An 18257-nucleotide genomic window follows, 5' to 3' on the forward strand; every position below is an offset into this window, starting at 1 on the left:
TTAAATGTTAATAACAATTATACTTGCTAATAGAATACAAAAAAGATATTGTCAATCATTATCATCTTTGAATCCACGTAATAATCCATCAACATTAATACATTAGAATCCAAATTAATAAACTAAAGATCCAAACTACAAGATGCAAATTGTTCTAATGATCGACAATATTTTTGGCCAAATTAAAACAGCATTCAAACCAACAAATTCCACCATCAAAGTGTAGCATCATCTTGCCATCATCATTTTGCTACAAAAAAAAAATATCAGTCACTGTGAGTACATAAAACATGTGTAATAAGAATAAAAAAAATTACATTCAATAAAGAAGCATAGTGAAAAATGATGGCCAAATCATCCTAATTCATGTGACGAAGTATTGGGAAAATACGTCTTGGCGCACCATGATTGTGGCCTTTCTTTTGTACAAGGGAACATGAATAGTTTACATTCAATTACCAGACTTAGAATAAGAAAATAAACTAGTTGTCATGTTTCAGCTTCTACTAGGCAGGCATGACAACTGTTCAACACTAAGCAAACCAAAGTAAGAATATGGTAGGAACTAGCATCTTCATTGCTGAAAATAGTGAAATCCCTCTTGATTACAAAACACAACAACAGAACTTCAAGGATCTTCCAAGCCTCCCAATGCCAAAAGACCCTGAACTAGTGTTCTGTTACCAACCTAATTATACTAAATGTACCTATCAGAAAACACAGAATTTAATCCTGGATAGTATTGCAAATGAACCAACCCCAAAAACTCTGCTATCTGCTACATCAGATAACCAACCCCAAAACTAGAGTCATGTAGTATATTATATAGAATGGTCATGTACACATATTAGTTAATTGAATAATAGACTATATGCGAAAACTGAAAAGTATTTAGGAGCAGAACATCACCTACCAGACAAGCAATCTTGAAGAAGGAAAACTTGACTCCAGCCCTTTTAGAGTTAAGAAGAACTATTGGCAGTGTCCTGCAGCAATAGTGGAATTACTAAGCAAGGTTATGATTGGTTGAGAACATGTGATGAAATATAAAATTACTCAAAATACTACACATTACTCTAATCACCACAGCAAAGCATAGTAGAGCGAAGGATGCATGAAATAGTATAATAGTTATTTAACATATATTAACGGTGATGAAAAGAATTTCAAGAATGCATATGATTGTAGCAAAGGGATGAAAACGAACCTTGGACACCAAATCCTGCACAGCCTCTGAAAGAAGCACATCTTCATTCAAATGCCTGATGCTTTTGGGAAAATAAAATATTCAAAATCTCAAATTCTGCATAGTCTAGTTTGACAGGGAAAATGAAGTATAGAAAACCCATCCTTACATTGGGACTATCTGTGTGCTTGGCTACTGCCTTACTATCTTCTGGGAGTTCCATGATTCTGTTTACCTGAAAGAGAAAATAGCATGCATCATTAGTAACCACCAATGTATAACAGGAAAAGATGAAAGTAAATAATAAAATAAGCAGGGCAAGGAGGGTAAGAATTTAACACATATTATGCAAAATTATTAACTATTGATCGAAGGAGGAAAAAACTTTATAGAAAGAAAATGTAGCCAAGGAAACAGATTCCCTGAGACTACTCACAGTTCTTGTTCATGCTAGCGTTTTTGAAAGCATCCCATTAGATTCAGGTGGTTCCCACATCCTGCAAACCCCAAGTTTAAAACATGTTATATATTTATTTCTTTAAGTAGCCCAATTTTGCAGTACAAGTTTCAAGTAATTTCACAAGGAAAAGGAAAAAGGAATAAGTGAGAGCATTAAAATAAAAAGCCACTGATTTTTGGAATTGGCACCCCAATTTATATCTGTCTGCTTCTGCTCCCATTACAACCCATCTACTATTTTATCTGCTTCTGTTTCTGCTCCCTTTCTCACTATTGTCATTCTCAATTAGCAATTTATAGGCCCACACCTACAAACATGCTAGTTCAAAACTTCAAATAACATAAAGACTATGTTCATTTCTTCAATAATCTATAGTCAAGCAATGATAAATTCAAACCTAAGATCTATCTCTTTCTTATACGAACTTTTATTTGGAATTTCACTTATAAGAGTCCTAGCATATTTAGCATCTAATAAGAGAATGAGCATCAGTTACATATATATCTTATCTGATTGTACCAACAACCAAAGTCTCCAGCACCAATAACAGAACCAACCCCTAAAGCATCATCTTCTTGAGTTTGGAGAATTGTACTTGCTAATTGAATACAAAAAATGAAGTAATTTATCATCTTCTTTGAATCCAAGTTGTCAAGCAAATGACATGAAGTCACTAAGGTGTGGCATCATCTTTAAAGCTCACATGTTTTTACATTCCCAACTAAATGCTGCATAAATGCTTGGCATTTCATCAAACAGCTGGTAGAATCAACTTCAAAGAATAGAAAACCTAGAAAATCGAAATGGAAATGAAAATGTACCTTTTGGAAATCTTGCGGCACTAAGCCAGGGAGGTAGAAGCAGACACCGCCATAGATGAAGAGCAGAGGAAGGAGGATCACAAGGGCGCGAGAGAGATCTCCATACAGAACAACCTGAAAATGAACAAAATCAAAATTAAGTCGACACAAAACGAATCAATCACTCTTCTTCCGAAAACCAAAGTTCTTTGAAACCGAATCCTTCCGATTTCATCATCGCAGAGGCAGCGATTATGGAGCTTCGAGAAGAAGAATGGAGCTTCGAGATTTGATGCGTGAGTGCATCGATTAGGTCATGACCAGCGTCGATTTTGTGGCCACCGTCTCCAGTCGCTCTCACCGTTGCCAGTCGGAGTTTGGGTTCGCCTTCAACACCGGCGAGGGTTGGTGGTGTCGCGGTGGCTCAGAAACGGCGGTGAAGATCGATGACCGATGCGCGGCGGGGATGGGCTTCGGCGATGGGAACGACACAGCCATGAACACGAGATGATGTTGAACCTACCCATTTCTTTTGGTTCGCCTTCAACACGAGATGATCGAAGTTTTTCATTTTTATTTAGTAATGATCTTTAGCAACGGCATTCGGAGTGTTTTCATAAAACAAATGTGAAAAAAACGTTCTCAATGTGAACTGGAAATTTTTTTACGCACAAACAGAACATATATGAAAACTGTGTACAAATGTCATCTACGGCAACGCATTTCCGTCCGTAGCAGGGCGAGGTGTTGCCTTAGGACCAAAATGTTGTAGTGAGTCTTATTTAAACCTATAAGATAAGATAGAGTCTTATCTAAACCTATAAGATAAGATAGAATCCATCTAACCCCATATTACAATCCCCTTACATCAAATTCAAATAACTAATAAGATAATGAGCCAATCCTAACATATGCAATTTAAACATTGTAGACCATGCGTTTAGCTTCTTTACATGGACGTTTTCTTCCCAAGTCCTTTGTTTGATTTGTTCTGTCAGTGCTGAAAATATCCTGTTTGACTTGGAGCCTAATGGATCAAAATTGAACTTATTTTTACGCTGACATTATGTTATGCCTAATCTCTCTCTTCCATCTGAATTGGAGAAAAAAAGAGAGAGTAAGAGTTCTAAGAGTAGCATCCTTTGTTTCAAATTCGAAACTGTATATGTCTGATAGCTCCAATTCTGATGGGCTCCCCATAACTGAGAGCTCCAGGCCCAAGAGAGTGATCACACGGCCCAAGTGGTGGAACAACTACACAGTACCTAAATAATAAGAATTAAGAGAGAGTAGGATTATGACAAGTGCAAGGCTAGTTATTCTCAAGTGACCAATGATATATGAGCTGTATTGAAGATTCCAGAAAAGAAGGAAATATTTGAAAAGTTTATCTTTTTTCTAGTTTGTCTTTATTGCTCTGCTAGGGTTTTAGTAGAATAGAATAGTAGAGAGTAGAACTTACCACCATTTTGGTGCTTTCATCTTGTTGCTCATGCCTCCTACAGACTCACCCCTTTCTCCAGAGGTGCTTGCTGCCATTGATGGCAAGCTCGCTGCCATTTCTTCATCCTTGCAAGCTGATATGAAAACAGCCATGGATGGTTTGTTTGAAAGGGTTTCTCAACTCTCCATTCACCAACCACAACCACCACCCCCTCCCCCACCTCCCCCTCCACATCCCCCAACATCCCTCTTTTATGCGTCACCCACACACACCATTCCTCAACCCACAGCCACCTTCATACATCCACCACCACCCCCTTTTGGATCTGCATATTTTCCTCCATTTTCCCAGGCTTCCCCCCTACCAACAACACATTTCCAGCAGGTTTTGTTTCCCCACCCTTAGGGTTTAACAGCCCCCCACAAACAAACCCCCAAACCCTACCCAAGAGCCTTAAACTGCAGCTTACCTCCTTTGACGGTTCCAAACCCTTGGAGTGGCTATTTCATGCTGAACAGTTTTTTCAGCTACACCAAACCCCTCCTGCTCAACGTCTGGAGCTGGTTTCCTTCTATATGCAAGGAGATGCCCTTAGTTGGTACCGTTGGATGCATAACAACTACCAACTTTCTTCTTGGGAAGCTTTCACACGTGCCTTGGCCATTCGTTTCGGTCCTTCTGCATATGAGAATCACCAACAAGAGCTCTTTAAACTTCAACAAACTTCCACAGTGGCTGAATATCAAACCCGATTTGAGAAGGTTTCAAATCAGGTTGTGGGTTTGTCTCCGGAAGCGGTGCTGGACTGTTTTATCTCCGGATTGGTACCTGAAATCAAAAGAGAGTTAGCCATACTTAAACCTTATTCCGTTTCTCAAGCCATTGGAATTGCAAAGCAAATCGAAGCAAAAATAAAGGAGTCAAGGAGTTCTCAGCAGCGGGTTTTTCGTCCAAACCAGTCGCATTTCACTTCCCCCTCAACTGCCATAGTTCCATCTCAGCCGAGGCCCCTAGCTTCTTCCTCACAAGCTCCCAAACCCGTGGCCTCCTCCTCATTGCCCATTAAGAGGCTCAACTCTGCTCAAATGCAGGAGCGTAGAGCCTTGGGACTTTGTTTCAACTGTGATGAAAAATACACTATAGGTCACAAGTGTCAACCCCGCTTATTTTTATTGATGTTGGCTGATGAGGTTCAGGAGACTCAAGAGGCTGCTATTTCTCTCCTTTCTGACACGGTTGAGGATGTGACAGTTCCAGTGCACGAAGAGGCCATGCATTTCCAACTCTCCGACCAAGCTTTACATGGTAGGCCTTCTCCTAGAACTCTGAAATTTACAGCTATAGTTAATGGACACCCTGTGGTAGTATTGGTAGACACCGGCAGCTCCAATAATTTTGTTCCTCCACGCACGGTATCCTTTTTGCACCTTAAGGTGACCCCTATACCCACATTTCCTGTGATGGTGGGTAACGGAGCTCATATTCCTTGTGCTGGATACATTCCCGACATAGAGGTCACATTTGCTGGTAACACCTTTCATATTCCCTTCTATGTTATGGACCTCCAAGGGGCTGATTTTGTGCTGGGTTTAGACTGGTTAAAAACTTTGGGAAAAGTCATTTCTGATTTCAGCATACCTTCTATGTCATTTGTGGTTAATGGGAAAACTTGTACCCTTGAAGGAGAGCCGCTGCCACCTTCTTCTCACGCCTCATTTAACCATTTCCAACGTCTTATTCACACCGATGCCATCGCTGAATGCCATACAATAACCTTCCTTCCGTCACCACCATCCACACCTTCACCACAATTCCTTACCCTTGAAAATTTATCCACCCCACCTCCAGACTTTGACCCGGCTCTTTGGGAGCTTCTCCAAAGTTATGCCCCGGTTTTCTCAACCCCTCATGGCCTACCGCCCACCCGCTTTCACGATCATCACATTAACCTCCTTCCCAATACCCCACCGGTAAATGTGAGGCCTTACCGATACCCTCACTCTCAAAAGGAGGCTATGGCAACAATCCTTACGGATATGTTGCAAGAAGGCATTGTAGTTCCCAGCACAAGCCCATACTCATCACCGGTGCTTCTCATTAAAAAGAAGGATGGTACTTGGCGATTTTGTGTGGATTTTCGGAGCCTCAACTCCATCACCATTAAAGACCGCTTTCCCATTCCCACCATTGATGAATTGTTGGATGAACTTGGCGGTGCTTCTCATTTCTCTAAGCTGGACCTTCGTTCCGGTTTTCATCAAATTAGATTGGCTACTGAAGACACTCACAAAACAGCTTTTAGGACGGTTGATGGGCATTATGAGTTCTTAGTGATGCCTTTCGGCCTCACCAATGCTCCTTCAACTTTCCAAGCCGCCATGAATGACCTTTTGCGCCCTTTCTTGCGACGGTTTGTGCTTGTCTTCTTTGATGATATATTGGTATATAGCCCCTCCCTTTCAGCCCACATGACACACCTTAAGGAGGTATTGGAAGTGCTTCTTTCACACAAGTTCTACGCCAAGCTCCCCAAGTGCATTTTTGGGGTGACTTCGGTGAGCTATTTGGGCCATATAATTTCTGCCAATGGAGTAGGACCTGATCCCTCCAAGGTCCAAGCAATTGTTGATTGGCCGGTTCCCCGCAACCTCACGGCATTGCGCGGCTTCTTAGGGCTTACCGGATTTTATCGCCGGTTCATCAAGAATTATGCAGCCCATGCTTCTCACCTCACTGACCTCTTGAAACAAGACCAAAAGGATAAGCATACCTTGCTGCCCTGGTCCTCTGCAGCTGCGGATTCCTTCCAGCACTTGAAGGATTTGATCATTTCTGCTCCGGTATTGGTACTGCCGGATTTCTCAGCCACTTTTGACATTGAGACGGATGCTTCTGGAACCGCCGTGGGTGCAGTTCTATCACAAAAGGGGCACCCTATCTCCTTTTTCAGCAAGAAACTCACGCTGCAAATGCAACATCAATCAACTTATGTGAGAGAGATGTATGCAGTAACCGAGGCGGTAAAGAAATGGCGTCAATACTTGATTGGCCACAAGTTCAGAATTTACACTGATCAACAAAGTCTCAAACATTTGATGACTCAAACGTTCCAAACCCCAGATCAGATCAAGTGGGCAACCAAGCTTTTGGGATTTGACTATGAGATTTTTTACAAACCTGGTTCAGAGAACCGCGTAGCAGACGCCCTTTCTCGCTGTCATTCCTCTGAATTACCCTTGCTGGCTGCTATTTCTTCTCCTGTCCCGGAAATCATTACTCAGTTGAAACAATATTACAAGACTCCTGAAGGTATTCAGCTAATAGTAGACAAGTCCACCCTACCACATTTTAGAGTCCATCACGAGGTTTTATATTTCAAGGATGGTCTATTTGTTCCTGAACATGACCAGTGGCGTACCTCCATCCTCTCGGAGTATCATGCCTCACCGGCAGCGGGACATTCTGGATTAAAGCCAACTCTAGCTCGCCTCATGGCTTCATTCAACTGGCCTGGCATACAAACAGAAACAAAAACTTTCATCAAACAGTGCCTCCCTTGTCAGTACAACAAATATGTTCCAGCAAAGAAGAGTGGTTTGCTACAACCTTTACCTACTCCCGCTCAGATTTGGGAGGATATTTCGATGGATTTCATTACAGGGCTTCCCCCCTCTCATGGGCACACAGTGGCTTGGGTCATTGTTGATAGATTGTCCAAATATGCTCATTTTGTGGCTCTCCCAGCTAACTTCACAGCTACTTCCTTGGCAAATCGCTTCTCAAGCGAAATATGCCGCCTACACGGCATTCCCCGCTCAATAGTCTCTGATCGTGACAAGATCTTCCTCAGCCATTTTTGGCGTGATTTGTTCCGAGTTTATGGCACCAAACTGCGCTTCAGCACAGCCTATCACCCCGAGACCGACGGTCAAACTGAGGTGGTTAACCGAGGGCTTGAGACTTATCTCCGATGTTTCGCCGGCGAGCAACCGCGATCCTGGTACAAGTTTTTGCACCTTGCTGAATTGTGGTACAACACTAGTTTCCATTCAGCTGCTGGCATGACCCCTTTTCAGGCAGTTTATGGTCGTCCTCCACCTTCCTTGTTAGCTTATGTTCCTGGAAGCTCAGCTATTCAGTCCCTGGATGAGTCATTACAGCAAAGGACCCAGATATTAGAGTCCTTAAAAGCCAACCTTCAACGGGCTCAACACCGAATGAAAATACAAAAGGACAAGAGCAGAAGAGAAGTTACCTTTGAGGAAAATGCTTGGGTCTTGCTCCGTTTACAGCCGTACCGCCAACGTAGCCTTGCTCATAGGTTGAGCAACAAGCTTGCAAAACGTTTCTATGGTCCCTTCCGAGTGAAACGCCGAATTGGGTCCGTGGCCTATGAACTGGACTTACCACCAACTAGCAAGTTGCACAATGTGTTCCACGTCTCTTTGCTCAAGGTTTTTCATGGAGATCCTTCTGCCCACTTTGCCCCTTTGCCCCCTCTAGCTCACGATATCCTTGTTGAGGTCCCAGCTGCAGTAGCTTTGCCTCCTTCACCAGAAGAGAACAAGAACAAGGCCCTTGCTGAAGATACCAACGCAGGGAGCGTTTCTTCTCCAGCCTCAGAGGAAGAATATAGCGAAAATTATGCTGCAAATAGAGGGGATGAGGCTCTCTCATCGGTAACAGAGAAGAAAAAAGGAACAGAGGTTAATGAATATGGAGAGAAGGAAGTTTTGAATGCACATGAAAATTCTGAAGTGATTCAATCTGAAGTGATTCAATCAGCTTTAAAGAGCCCAAGTCTCATCCCATCAGACACAACTCCCAATCACCCTATCACCACTCGCGCGTCCCCAACACCCCTTTCTCTTCCTCAGGCTCGTGAAGCTATTGTCCCAACATCTCCCAATTGTCCCCTGGTCAAAGACTCCAATCTGCTTGGAAAACCGACCCCAAACACGTTAACTCCCCCTCCTCCACACAATGGGAATCACGTGACTCAACCAAGACTTGAGGACAAGTCTCCTCTTGAGGATCAGGGGATTGATAGCTCCAATTCTGATGGGCTCCCCATAACTGAGAGCTCCAGGCCCAAGAGAGTGATCACACGGCCCAAGTGGTGGAACAACTACACAGTACCTAAATAATAAGAATTAAGAGAGAGTAGGATTATGACAAGTGTAAGGCTAGTTATTCTCAAGTGACCAATGATATATGAGCTGTATTGAAGATTCCAGAAAAGAAGGAAATATTTGAAAAGTTTATCTTTTTTCTAGTTTGTCTTTATTGCTCTGCTAGGGTTTTAGTAGAATAGAATAGTAGAGAGTAGAACTTACCACCACTGTCATGTTACTTCCTATCTGTTTATTTTATGTACTCTTTTGATGATATAGAATCTAATCCCAAATTTAAAGCTAATATAAATAAGATGTGTATATCCATCTTGATTCTGCTCGTATTGATCCTGATCGAGTTAACACATAATTTTCTTACCTCTCCCCCCCCCCCCTTCCTTTGGATATTTGTATCAAATTATAACAAAAAATGTACATTTGGACCAAAGTTACAAATGAAGGGTAGTCTGATAACAATTGGAAACTTTTTATTCATAAATAACATGTGTTATATAGAGGCACTGAGCTCCTTAATGTCTTAATGTTAAGATTGTGTATAATTTAGTTATCATAAGCCTGTTGTAGTTTGACAAGAATTGAAGGACAACTTTGAAGCACATTGAAGGACAACTTTTCTTATCTGGAAGATCAAAGTAAAAGCTTGCGCAGTACTTCAATATATATCAAAACTGAAAATTAAGTGATTAATTTCAAATAATGACACGTGCTGAATCCAAGTGAGCTGGCTTTGATCAAGGTATTTTGGAGCATGAGAAACTTCCATGCTTTTAAGATGATAACTATTTTATTTTTTTGATGATACTTATATTCTCAATTTGTATTTCATCCGAGAAAAGGGAAGGGGTGGGGATAGATGGTTAGGTTTCTGGTAGAGGAGTTGGTTTGGCATTTCATCTGCCTTACCAACTGCTGCCAGCGATCATCTCTTACAACATCGCTTTGATAGATAGATCGCGAAATCAGAAGAATGGAAGCAGGCTAATTTGGATGGCAGTCACTTTCTCTATTTGGATTTGCAGGAAAAATGCAGTATTTGGCAATGTGATCCCTGACGCTTGAGAGGCATTCGGATTGGTTCAATACAGATCCTGGAAATGGCTCCAAGCAAAGGTACAAGGCTTTAGCTATTCTTTCTTTGAATGGTTGAACCAACCCTTGATGGGCTGTAGATGATGAATAATATTGGAGTTCATTTGCCAACTGATTTTGTTGGGTCATATGTGGGTTCTGTGTGGTTGGGTGCTGTTATGTTTGATGAAGATTTTCCAAGTTTTCTGCAATCTGTCTGGTCTGTGTTGCGCTTCTCTGATAGCTTTCTTTGCCAATTGGCAGTTGGCTTAGTGGGGGTATTGGTTTGAGTGTTTTGTTTCGCTTAGTAGGTGATTAATGCATTTCCCTTTCCCTATTGCTAGGTGTTTTAATTTACTTTCTTTCAATTTGCAGCAGTGGTGTCTCACTGTTAGCTGATATCTATCTTATTTCTTGTACTTGGGTTCTACCAAAAATATATATACTCAATTTGTATGCATTCTCTTTTCTAATGAAAATCTATTCCATTCTGTTGAGCAGGTCATTTTCAAATTCTGTTTCTTGGCACTCCTTGCTGTTTGTGGCTACTTGGCTGGGTCACTCCTGTGCTTTTTAAATGTATACTATCTCAGTACCTTAAAGTAGTTACTTTTTAAAAAAGAGCAACAAAGTATTCTCATAACCCCACTATCCATATTATACTATCTCAGCACCATAAGGAACTTCTTATTTCCCAGTCCCATGATTATTTTAAACGTATTAATGTAATTGTATACGTATGTGTTTCAGATTGTGTTGCCCATTACTTCGATTCTAGAGAAGCCCAACGGAAATGATGAGAAGTCTCACAAAAAACTGCAAGGCTACAAGTGTGTGCTACATTGCGAAGAATATACAGAAGAATCTCTAAGGTATACAGAAATTGCCTTTGACCTTTTCTAATCATTCTCTTTCTCTAAGGTATACAGAAAAAGCCTATCCGCCCAAGTCAATATATTTTGACCAAAATTAAGCTATAGGACAAGAAATGAAGAAAAAGTGGATGTCTCTAATTTGTCACAACCCTGCTAAATGCTAATCTTAATTTTTAGTTTTCTGTTGGAGTTTTTGATGAACCACTCTTCAAAAGCATGTGCTTCAAATGGGATCCTGAGAACACCTTCATTGGTGAATCCGTATTCTTCTGCTGTCCTACCTAGAAGCTCACAGAAAAATGCATCGCGAAGTGCTTTTATGTGAACAATAAATCGCGTGCAATTGTCCTCATTTGTGCCAACACTAATTGGAACATAACCTTTTGGAGCCAACAACAGTGGACATTCTATGCGCTTGTGAGCACTGCCAACACCAACCCACCCACTTAACTTACTTCCTTTAGCTCCCATTGCCTTTAATTTCCTTTCTCTTCTTATGAGAAATTAATAGCCCTATCTATCTATCTATCTATCTATCTATCTATCTATATATCTATATATATATATATGTAAAGCTCACTTGAGCTTTTGCATTAAACTCATTAGCAAAGAGTATTAAATGCATTCAATCATTTAATTCTCAAATTAAAAACTAAAAAAAATTATTGTCAATATTAAAAATTAATTTTGTTAAAAAAAACTGAAATTTTCTTTAGTTTTGCATTTGACAAATATTGAAAATTAAAATTAGTTAATAATAAAATAATATTTTTAATAAATAATGTAGATAAATAGTTTTAAAATTAAAAAGCGCCGCTAAAATGAATTTAAGTTAACTATAACATATATGTGCATTATTGAAAAAATATCTAATAATAATTTTGATCTATGATATATTAGTAAAAATTACTTATCCATGAGAGGGTTGTTCTCATGAATCATTTGCTATTAATAATATTCATCTTTTGTTGTAAAAAAAAATTACTTAAGGAAGCATAATAGACAAAAATAATAATAGTCAAAGTTGAATAAATGTTCGTTGTGAGAGACATATCCATTTAATGTGATCGTAGAACCTCGAGAGATTATAAGTCTCTTGGCTATCGGCTTTGAGAAAACATTCGGAAACCAAATAAGTTAAATAAATTTAAATTCGCTTGATAATATTTTAAGCTATTTATGTTATCACGTATCATAATTCTAAAATTTAAAATTAATTTATTCTTCTTGACCTTGACAAGTCACAACAAATGACTTTCTTGGTAAAAAGTTGGATTGGGCGAGCCCCTCACACCCTAGAGGAACTTGCCCAGGGACGAACAAGACCTAAAAGAGAGGAACTCGCTAGGGGTGAGAGAAAGGACTTAGGAGATTAGAGACCCCCTTAGGGCAAGCGCCAGGGGCGGTTGATGTATGTAAGGGAGTTGGGCCGAGTGAGGTACGACCCAACAAGCCCCATTAGTGGCAAAGTTAGGGTTTCATGTAACCTCTATAAAAGGGGACTTTATGATCATTGCAAAGGATCATTCGGCATTTATTCTAAAGGATTAGGCTATTACTAAACCCATGCTTTACTAGGGTTTGAGGCTTATACCATTCTTGAGTGTTCATTTCCAGAACAAAAGTATAAAAAATGATATTAAAATTTATTTCATGACACTAGCACTTAACATTTTTTTACGTAATTTAAATATTTCAAATTAACTTAATAATTTTTCATAAATTTTTTTATTTCTAAAAATCATTTCTATGCTAATAATTAAATATCAATAATAAAATTTGAGTAATATTAATTATTTATACAAAAAAATCTAATAATATTTATTGAAATGTCTTAACACAGTTTATTTACAATTATAATTAAAAAATATTTTTTTATTTATTTAAACTATAATAATTTATATATAATGTTAAAAAATATTGTAAGTAAACCCGTGCAACGCACGGGTATAATATCTAGTATATATGTAAAGCTCACTTGAGCTATAAGTATTAAATGCATTAATGATTAAACAATGAAGTTAAACAATTTTCTATTTAACTTTCAATATACATCCACTTATTATTAATTATGAATTAGTAATGGTTAAACTTTTTTATTTCTCATATTTTAAATTAAATATTAATATTATTTAAATTTTAATTATTCATTACAAATGAGGGAAATTTTAAAGTAATAATAATAATTGAAATTGACTAACTTTACATTAATAACAATATTAGATAGTTAATATTAATCTTTTATACTTCTATTGTACCAAAAAAAATCTTTTATACTTCTTTCTAATTGTAAAGCTTTCTAATTTGTTATATATTAAAATTAAAATTAAAATTAAAATTAATTTAATAATAATTATTCATCATAAGTTGAGGATTTTTTAAAAAACAATAAATAAAACTTATTACTATTTTTTACACTACCTACTAAAATGTAAAAGTTACTTTGAACCTTTGAATTAAAATTTTCCTTTGAATTAAATAAATTAAATTAAAACATTAAAAATGAATAAAATTGCCTAAATCATTAGTTATTCAACTACCTACTAAAATGTACAACTCAATTGAAATTTTGGTATAAATACACCAAAAAACAAAAAAAAAAACCTTTGTATTATATACATTAAACTAAACTAAAAACTTATCAATAAAATTTTCAAATCAATTAGTTGTTCAACTATCAACTAATTTTCGTATTTGTTGTATAAGGAAGAATAGAACATGACAAATGACTCCTGAAACATAACACTTTAGTTCTCTAAAATATGGTGAAAAAATAAACGAACCTAGACACTCAAATAAACAAAAACTACACTTTTATTTGAGGTAAGAAAGTTGATACGAGTTAATATAATAATTTAATAAAATATTTAATTAGATACAAAATATTTCAAAAAAAATATTAGTCACAATCATTTATTTTTTAATTTAATTATCATAAAGAGTTTAATTAAATAATTAAGCAGTAAAATTTTCCTACGTTTGTATTAATATAAAGGAAGCAATAACAAATTTCTCTGTAATTAATATATTAATAATAAAATTAAATATTTTCAAAAGTAATTCAACTACCTAAATTGAATAATAATATTCATTCTTTTAGAAAATGGAAATATATTAGATAAAAAGATATCTTGAGAACACCCTCTCTCAAGTGAGGTAAACAGAAACGGAAATGAACATATATAACAAAGAAATTGAAATGAACAGAAACAGAGCAGTCTAAAAAACATAAGAAAGCAAGCTGCCTAGAAGCTACAAAACATACGAAACCTACACCAGGAAAGCAGGAAACAAAAGTAGCTTGAAAAGAACATAAAAAAGCCACCAAGGACAAGGTGCACAAGCCAAGAGAACTCAGCAAAGGAGAGCACGGAGAGACAGCCGTGAGATAGGAGTAAAGAGAATCTCCTCCAAGCAGTTGTAAACATAAAAATTGACTTGAATTTTGCATAAGGGAAAAATAACAAAAAATTAATCTTGATTAATGACAAAATAATGTTATCAATAAATAATTTAGATAAAATAGTTTAAATTTAAAAATAACGTTATAAGGTATTTACCATGAACTATAATGTATGTGTGTTTTATTTGAAGAAATAATCTCAATAAAATTTTATGATCTTATTATATATTAGTAAAAACGATTTTGAGCAAGCTTAGTAGAAAAAAGTTATGACCAAAGTTGGATAAATATAAATTTATTACATAATACTTAATCTATTTAATTTATATCTTATTATAGTTGAACAAATGAAATTACTTTATTTTTCTCGATATTAACATGTGTAAACCTGTTTGAGAAATTGTGATTGCCCTTCCCAAAAAATGACTTTCTCAGTAAAAAGTATAAAAAATGGTAAAACAACTTTTTTGATGGTATTAAAAACTTATTGCTTATTTTTTTTCAAATGGATTGTATTATGTTTCACATTATTAAATAAATAAATAATTAATTTTATAAAATGATCTAATGCCGATTATTAAATATTAGTAATTAAATTTAAGTAATATTAATTATTTACAAAGAGAACTCCAATACTATTGAAAAGTCTTTTTTTTAAAATTATTGAAATATTGAACACAATTATTATTTTTATTTTAAAATAATAACTATTTTAATATTTATGTAATAATTTAAACTCTAATCATTATTATATAATGTTAAAAAATGTTAAAAAAACCCGTGCAACGCACGGGTATAATACCTAGTGTAAATGTAATTGTTACTTGTTATGATGTGCTTGCTACATCTCATATTCTCATGCCCCTTAAATAGTTATTGTATTTGAACAACTTTCATTTCCACTTTTGACCATAAAATTGATAGCAACGTACACTTTTGTACTTGATTTGTATCTTCTTCCTCTACATGCTGAATGCCGTAACAACTACTACTATGTTTAATTTGCAATGCATGCCCTTAATTTATACTTGTTATTATATAAATATCAGGTGTCATTGTGTCAAGCGGTTGGTTATTCTTTTCCAAATTCAACAAGCTAGTTGGCAAAGGATGAGAATTTTGTCTTTATCCAATGAAATTTCAAATTTCCAATTGACATCATAATCCCCCAATATCACAATTCTTTAGGAGGAATTTATTTGCAGCCAAAAATTAAGTCAGTTAAAATCAGTTCCGGCCAGACTCAACTCGATGTGGTGAGTTTTTTTAACTCGGTGAGTCATCTCGTTTTTATTATTATTATTTTTTAATCAATAAAAAGCTTAAATGATTTTTTTAATAAATATCATCAACTAGAGTCGGATTTTTTATGAGTTTAATTTTGATGCACCGATGGTGTAAAGTTTTTTTACACCGTCAACCAATCAGATTTTAAAAATTTGTCATGTCACTCAATTTAATTTTATTAAAAATCTATTTTTCCCACATTTAAGAAATCTAATTGGTGTTTTCTGATTGGTTGAAGGTGTAAAAAAAACTTTACACTGTCGGTGCATCTAACTTTTTCTCATTTTTTATTATTGAAACATGATTTTTCACACATTCATTGTGATACATTGAAATTTATATTTTCCTCACTTTTATTTTTTTGAAAAGAAAAATATTATTATTGAATAAAAGAGCTAGAGACCATCCTCTCAAGTAGGAAACAAGAAGATTAAACAGAAAAAGAGGACCCTATAGCAAAGCCCACAAAGGGTGGCCTCTACAATTTTTTCCTCACTTTTTCCCATTTGTAGTACCTTTTTTATATTTTGATTCTTAATTTTAAATTTGGCTTAAATACTCTAGGGGTCCCTGAAATTGTACCCCGTAACAAAATAAGTCCCTGAAATTTTTTTTTCCGATTCCGGATCCCTGGAATTGTTTTTTTAATCAGAATAAGTCCCTACACATGTTTTTAGCCTATCTGGCATATTTTTTGCTGACTCAACATTTACACGTGGCTTTTTCATTTATTTTAATTACACATGGAATTAAAAAAACTATTTTACTTTATTTTAAATATAAATCCTTTTTTACCTAATTAACCTAACTCTAATTAAACCCACTAACCTAATTAACATAACCCTAAATTCCCAAATCAAAATCTATCAGAACTGAAAGGAAAGAAAGGAAAGTCGAAGAAGGAGAAAGAGAAGCAGAGGTAGAAGGTGAAGGAAGGAAGCGTTAGTGTTCGACGGCGGGAACGGTGGCCACAACGACTTAGGTGAACGACGCGATGACCCAGAACCAAAAGGCATGGAGCGGACACGGTGGCTCGACAACGAGGATGAACAACCAGATGTGCGAATCGACCCAGAACACACGATTCTGTGCTCGATCGTCCAGCTTCTGCACCCCATGCCCAAAGAAAAGTTGTGGTTGTGGCAAACAAGTCATTATGTACAAGTCCAATTCCAAGCTTAATCCTGGAAAGCTTTTTTGGAGATGTCCTGATTGGAAGGTAAATAGGCAGAATTGGTTTCCAAGCTTAAGCTTACAATTTCATCCTATAAATTCCCTTTGTCTACCCCTTTCAATGATCTTTTGGTATGTGTTTCAGGAAAGTAGGACCTGTGGTTTCTTTGAATGGGTCAAAGCTGAAGGTGAAGCTGAAAATGAGGCTGATAATGAGGAATCCTCTAAAGTGAATGTAGAATTGAAGATTGTTGAGGACCTTACTGAGATGATGGACAATAAAATTGGTAAGCTGAGGGAAGAGCTGCAGGGAGACATGAAGGAAATCATGCAGAGTGTGATTGGCAAGATCATGGAAGACAAGAATGAAATGAAAGACAAGAAGATTGCCAAGTTAAAGCTCAAACTGAAAAATGAGGGCTTGAAGAGCAATGTGTTGTTGGTGTTGTTAGTTTTAGGGTGTGCTGTAGTTTTGGCAAAGTATTTCTAGGTTTGGTGATGTTGTGTAATGAACTTGAATGCAATGTCCCTTGTGTAATGAATGTAGCCATGAATGTAATGCAATCGTTTTTCAATAGCTCCTTATGTAATGAATGCTATGTTCACTTAATGAAATGAATCAGAAATGGTTGTTGGCTCCATTACTCTCTTTTGTTCCATTCAAAAGCTTTGCTCTGTTAATTTAAGACATCAGTAGTATAAATAAAGGCAAAGGGAGCCATAAACAGATCCACCACTTGTAGTACACATAAACAACAATTTAAGAGCACAAGCTTCATGCAATACTTCCAGACTTTAACATTAAGAAACATAATTCAAGTCAAGGGTACATAGAAGACAGCAAGTACCAACAACAATACAAAACAAAATGATTGTCATTAGGGCCATGCCCATTACAAAATGATATTAAGTGGTCCCCCATTAACTAAAGTAAACACTAGTCCCCACTAATACTATTACAAAAAGATAGTGGTGGTCCTGTTGTCCCATGTGCCAGATTCCCTTCTTACTTCTTTGACATCCTCCCTTTATTTCCCTGTCCTTCACTGCCAACAACTTTGGCTTTTCCTCTTCTAATTGTAGATCTAGTTGCAGCATCTTTGAAGTCATTTAGAACCCAATGGCCAATCTCATTGTCACGACCTCTCTTTCTTCCTCCTAGGCCAGACTTAGCAGCTGATCTTGTAGTGGGCTGTGATGTAGCTTTTGGTGGCTGTTGTGGTTTTGGTGGAGGTGGCTGGGAAGAAGGTCTTGTTGGATGTGGTGGTTTTCCAGCAAGTTTTGTAGGTGGCTGGGAAGAAGGTTTTGGTGGTTGTTGTGGTGTTACAGCAGCTCTTGGAGGTGGCTGTGAAGAAGGTCTTGGTGCCTGTGGAGGTTTTGCAGAAACTGTTGGTGGTGGCTGTGAAGATGGTTTTGGTTTTGGTAG

The 18257-nt window shown here is 36.9% G+C and overlaps 1 protein-coding gene and 2 long non-coding RNA genes across 4 annotated transcripts; 2 read left to right on the forward strand and 1 right to left on the reverse strand.

The window, feature by feature from the left end:
- On the reverse strand, positions 1-3114 carry LOC130746413 (uncharacterized). 2 transcript variants are annotated; one of them, XR_009022120.1, is made up of 6 exons: positions 2468-3114; positions 1623-1683; positions 1356-1421; positions 1208-1268; positions 910-986; positions 1-250 (listed from the first exon to the last, which is right to left on the reverse strand). It is a non-coding gene; the product is annotated as an uncharacterized LOC130746413 (long non-coding RNA). The 2 variants fall into 2 exon arrangements; XR_009022119.1 differs by having other exon boundaries at positions 914-986; positions 2468-3113.
- Positions 3115-9891: 6777 nt separating this feature from the next.
- LOC130742793 (uncharacterized) lies at positions 9892-15632 on the forward strand. The gene is made up of 4 exons (XR_009021270.1): positions 9892-10135; positions 10595-10672; positions 10844-10965; positions 15421-15632. It is a non-coding gene; the product is annotated as an uncharacterized LOC130742793 (long non-coding RNA).
- Positions 15633-16190: 558 nt separating this feature from the next.
- On the forward strand, positions 16191-17489 carry LOC130746415 (uncharacterized protein At4g04775-like). The gene is made up of 2 exons (XM_057599032.1): positions 16191-16877; positions 16977-17489. Exons 1-2 carry the CDS (start codon positions 16653-16655, stop codon positions 17319-17321), a joined length of 570 nt encoding a protein of 189 aa, XP_057455015.1. The 5' UTR covers positions 16191-16652; the 3' UTR covers positions 17322-17489.
- The last annotated feature ends 768 nt before the right edge of the window (positions 17490-18257 follow it).

Source organism: Lotus japonicus, chromosome 3 (assembly GCF_012489685.1).
Source record: "Lotus japonicus ecotype B-129 chromosome 3, LjGifu_v1.2".
Classification (NCBI taxonomy): domain Eukaryota; kingdom Viridiplantae; phylum Streptophyta; class Magnoliopsida; order Fabales; family Fabaceae; genus Lotus; species Lotus japonicus.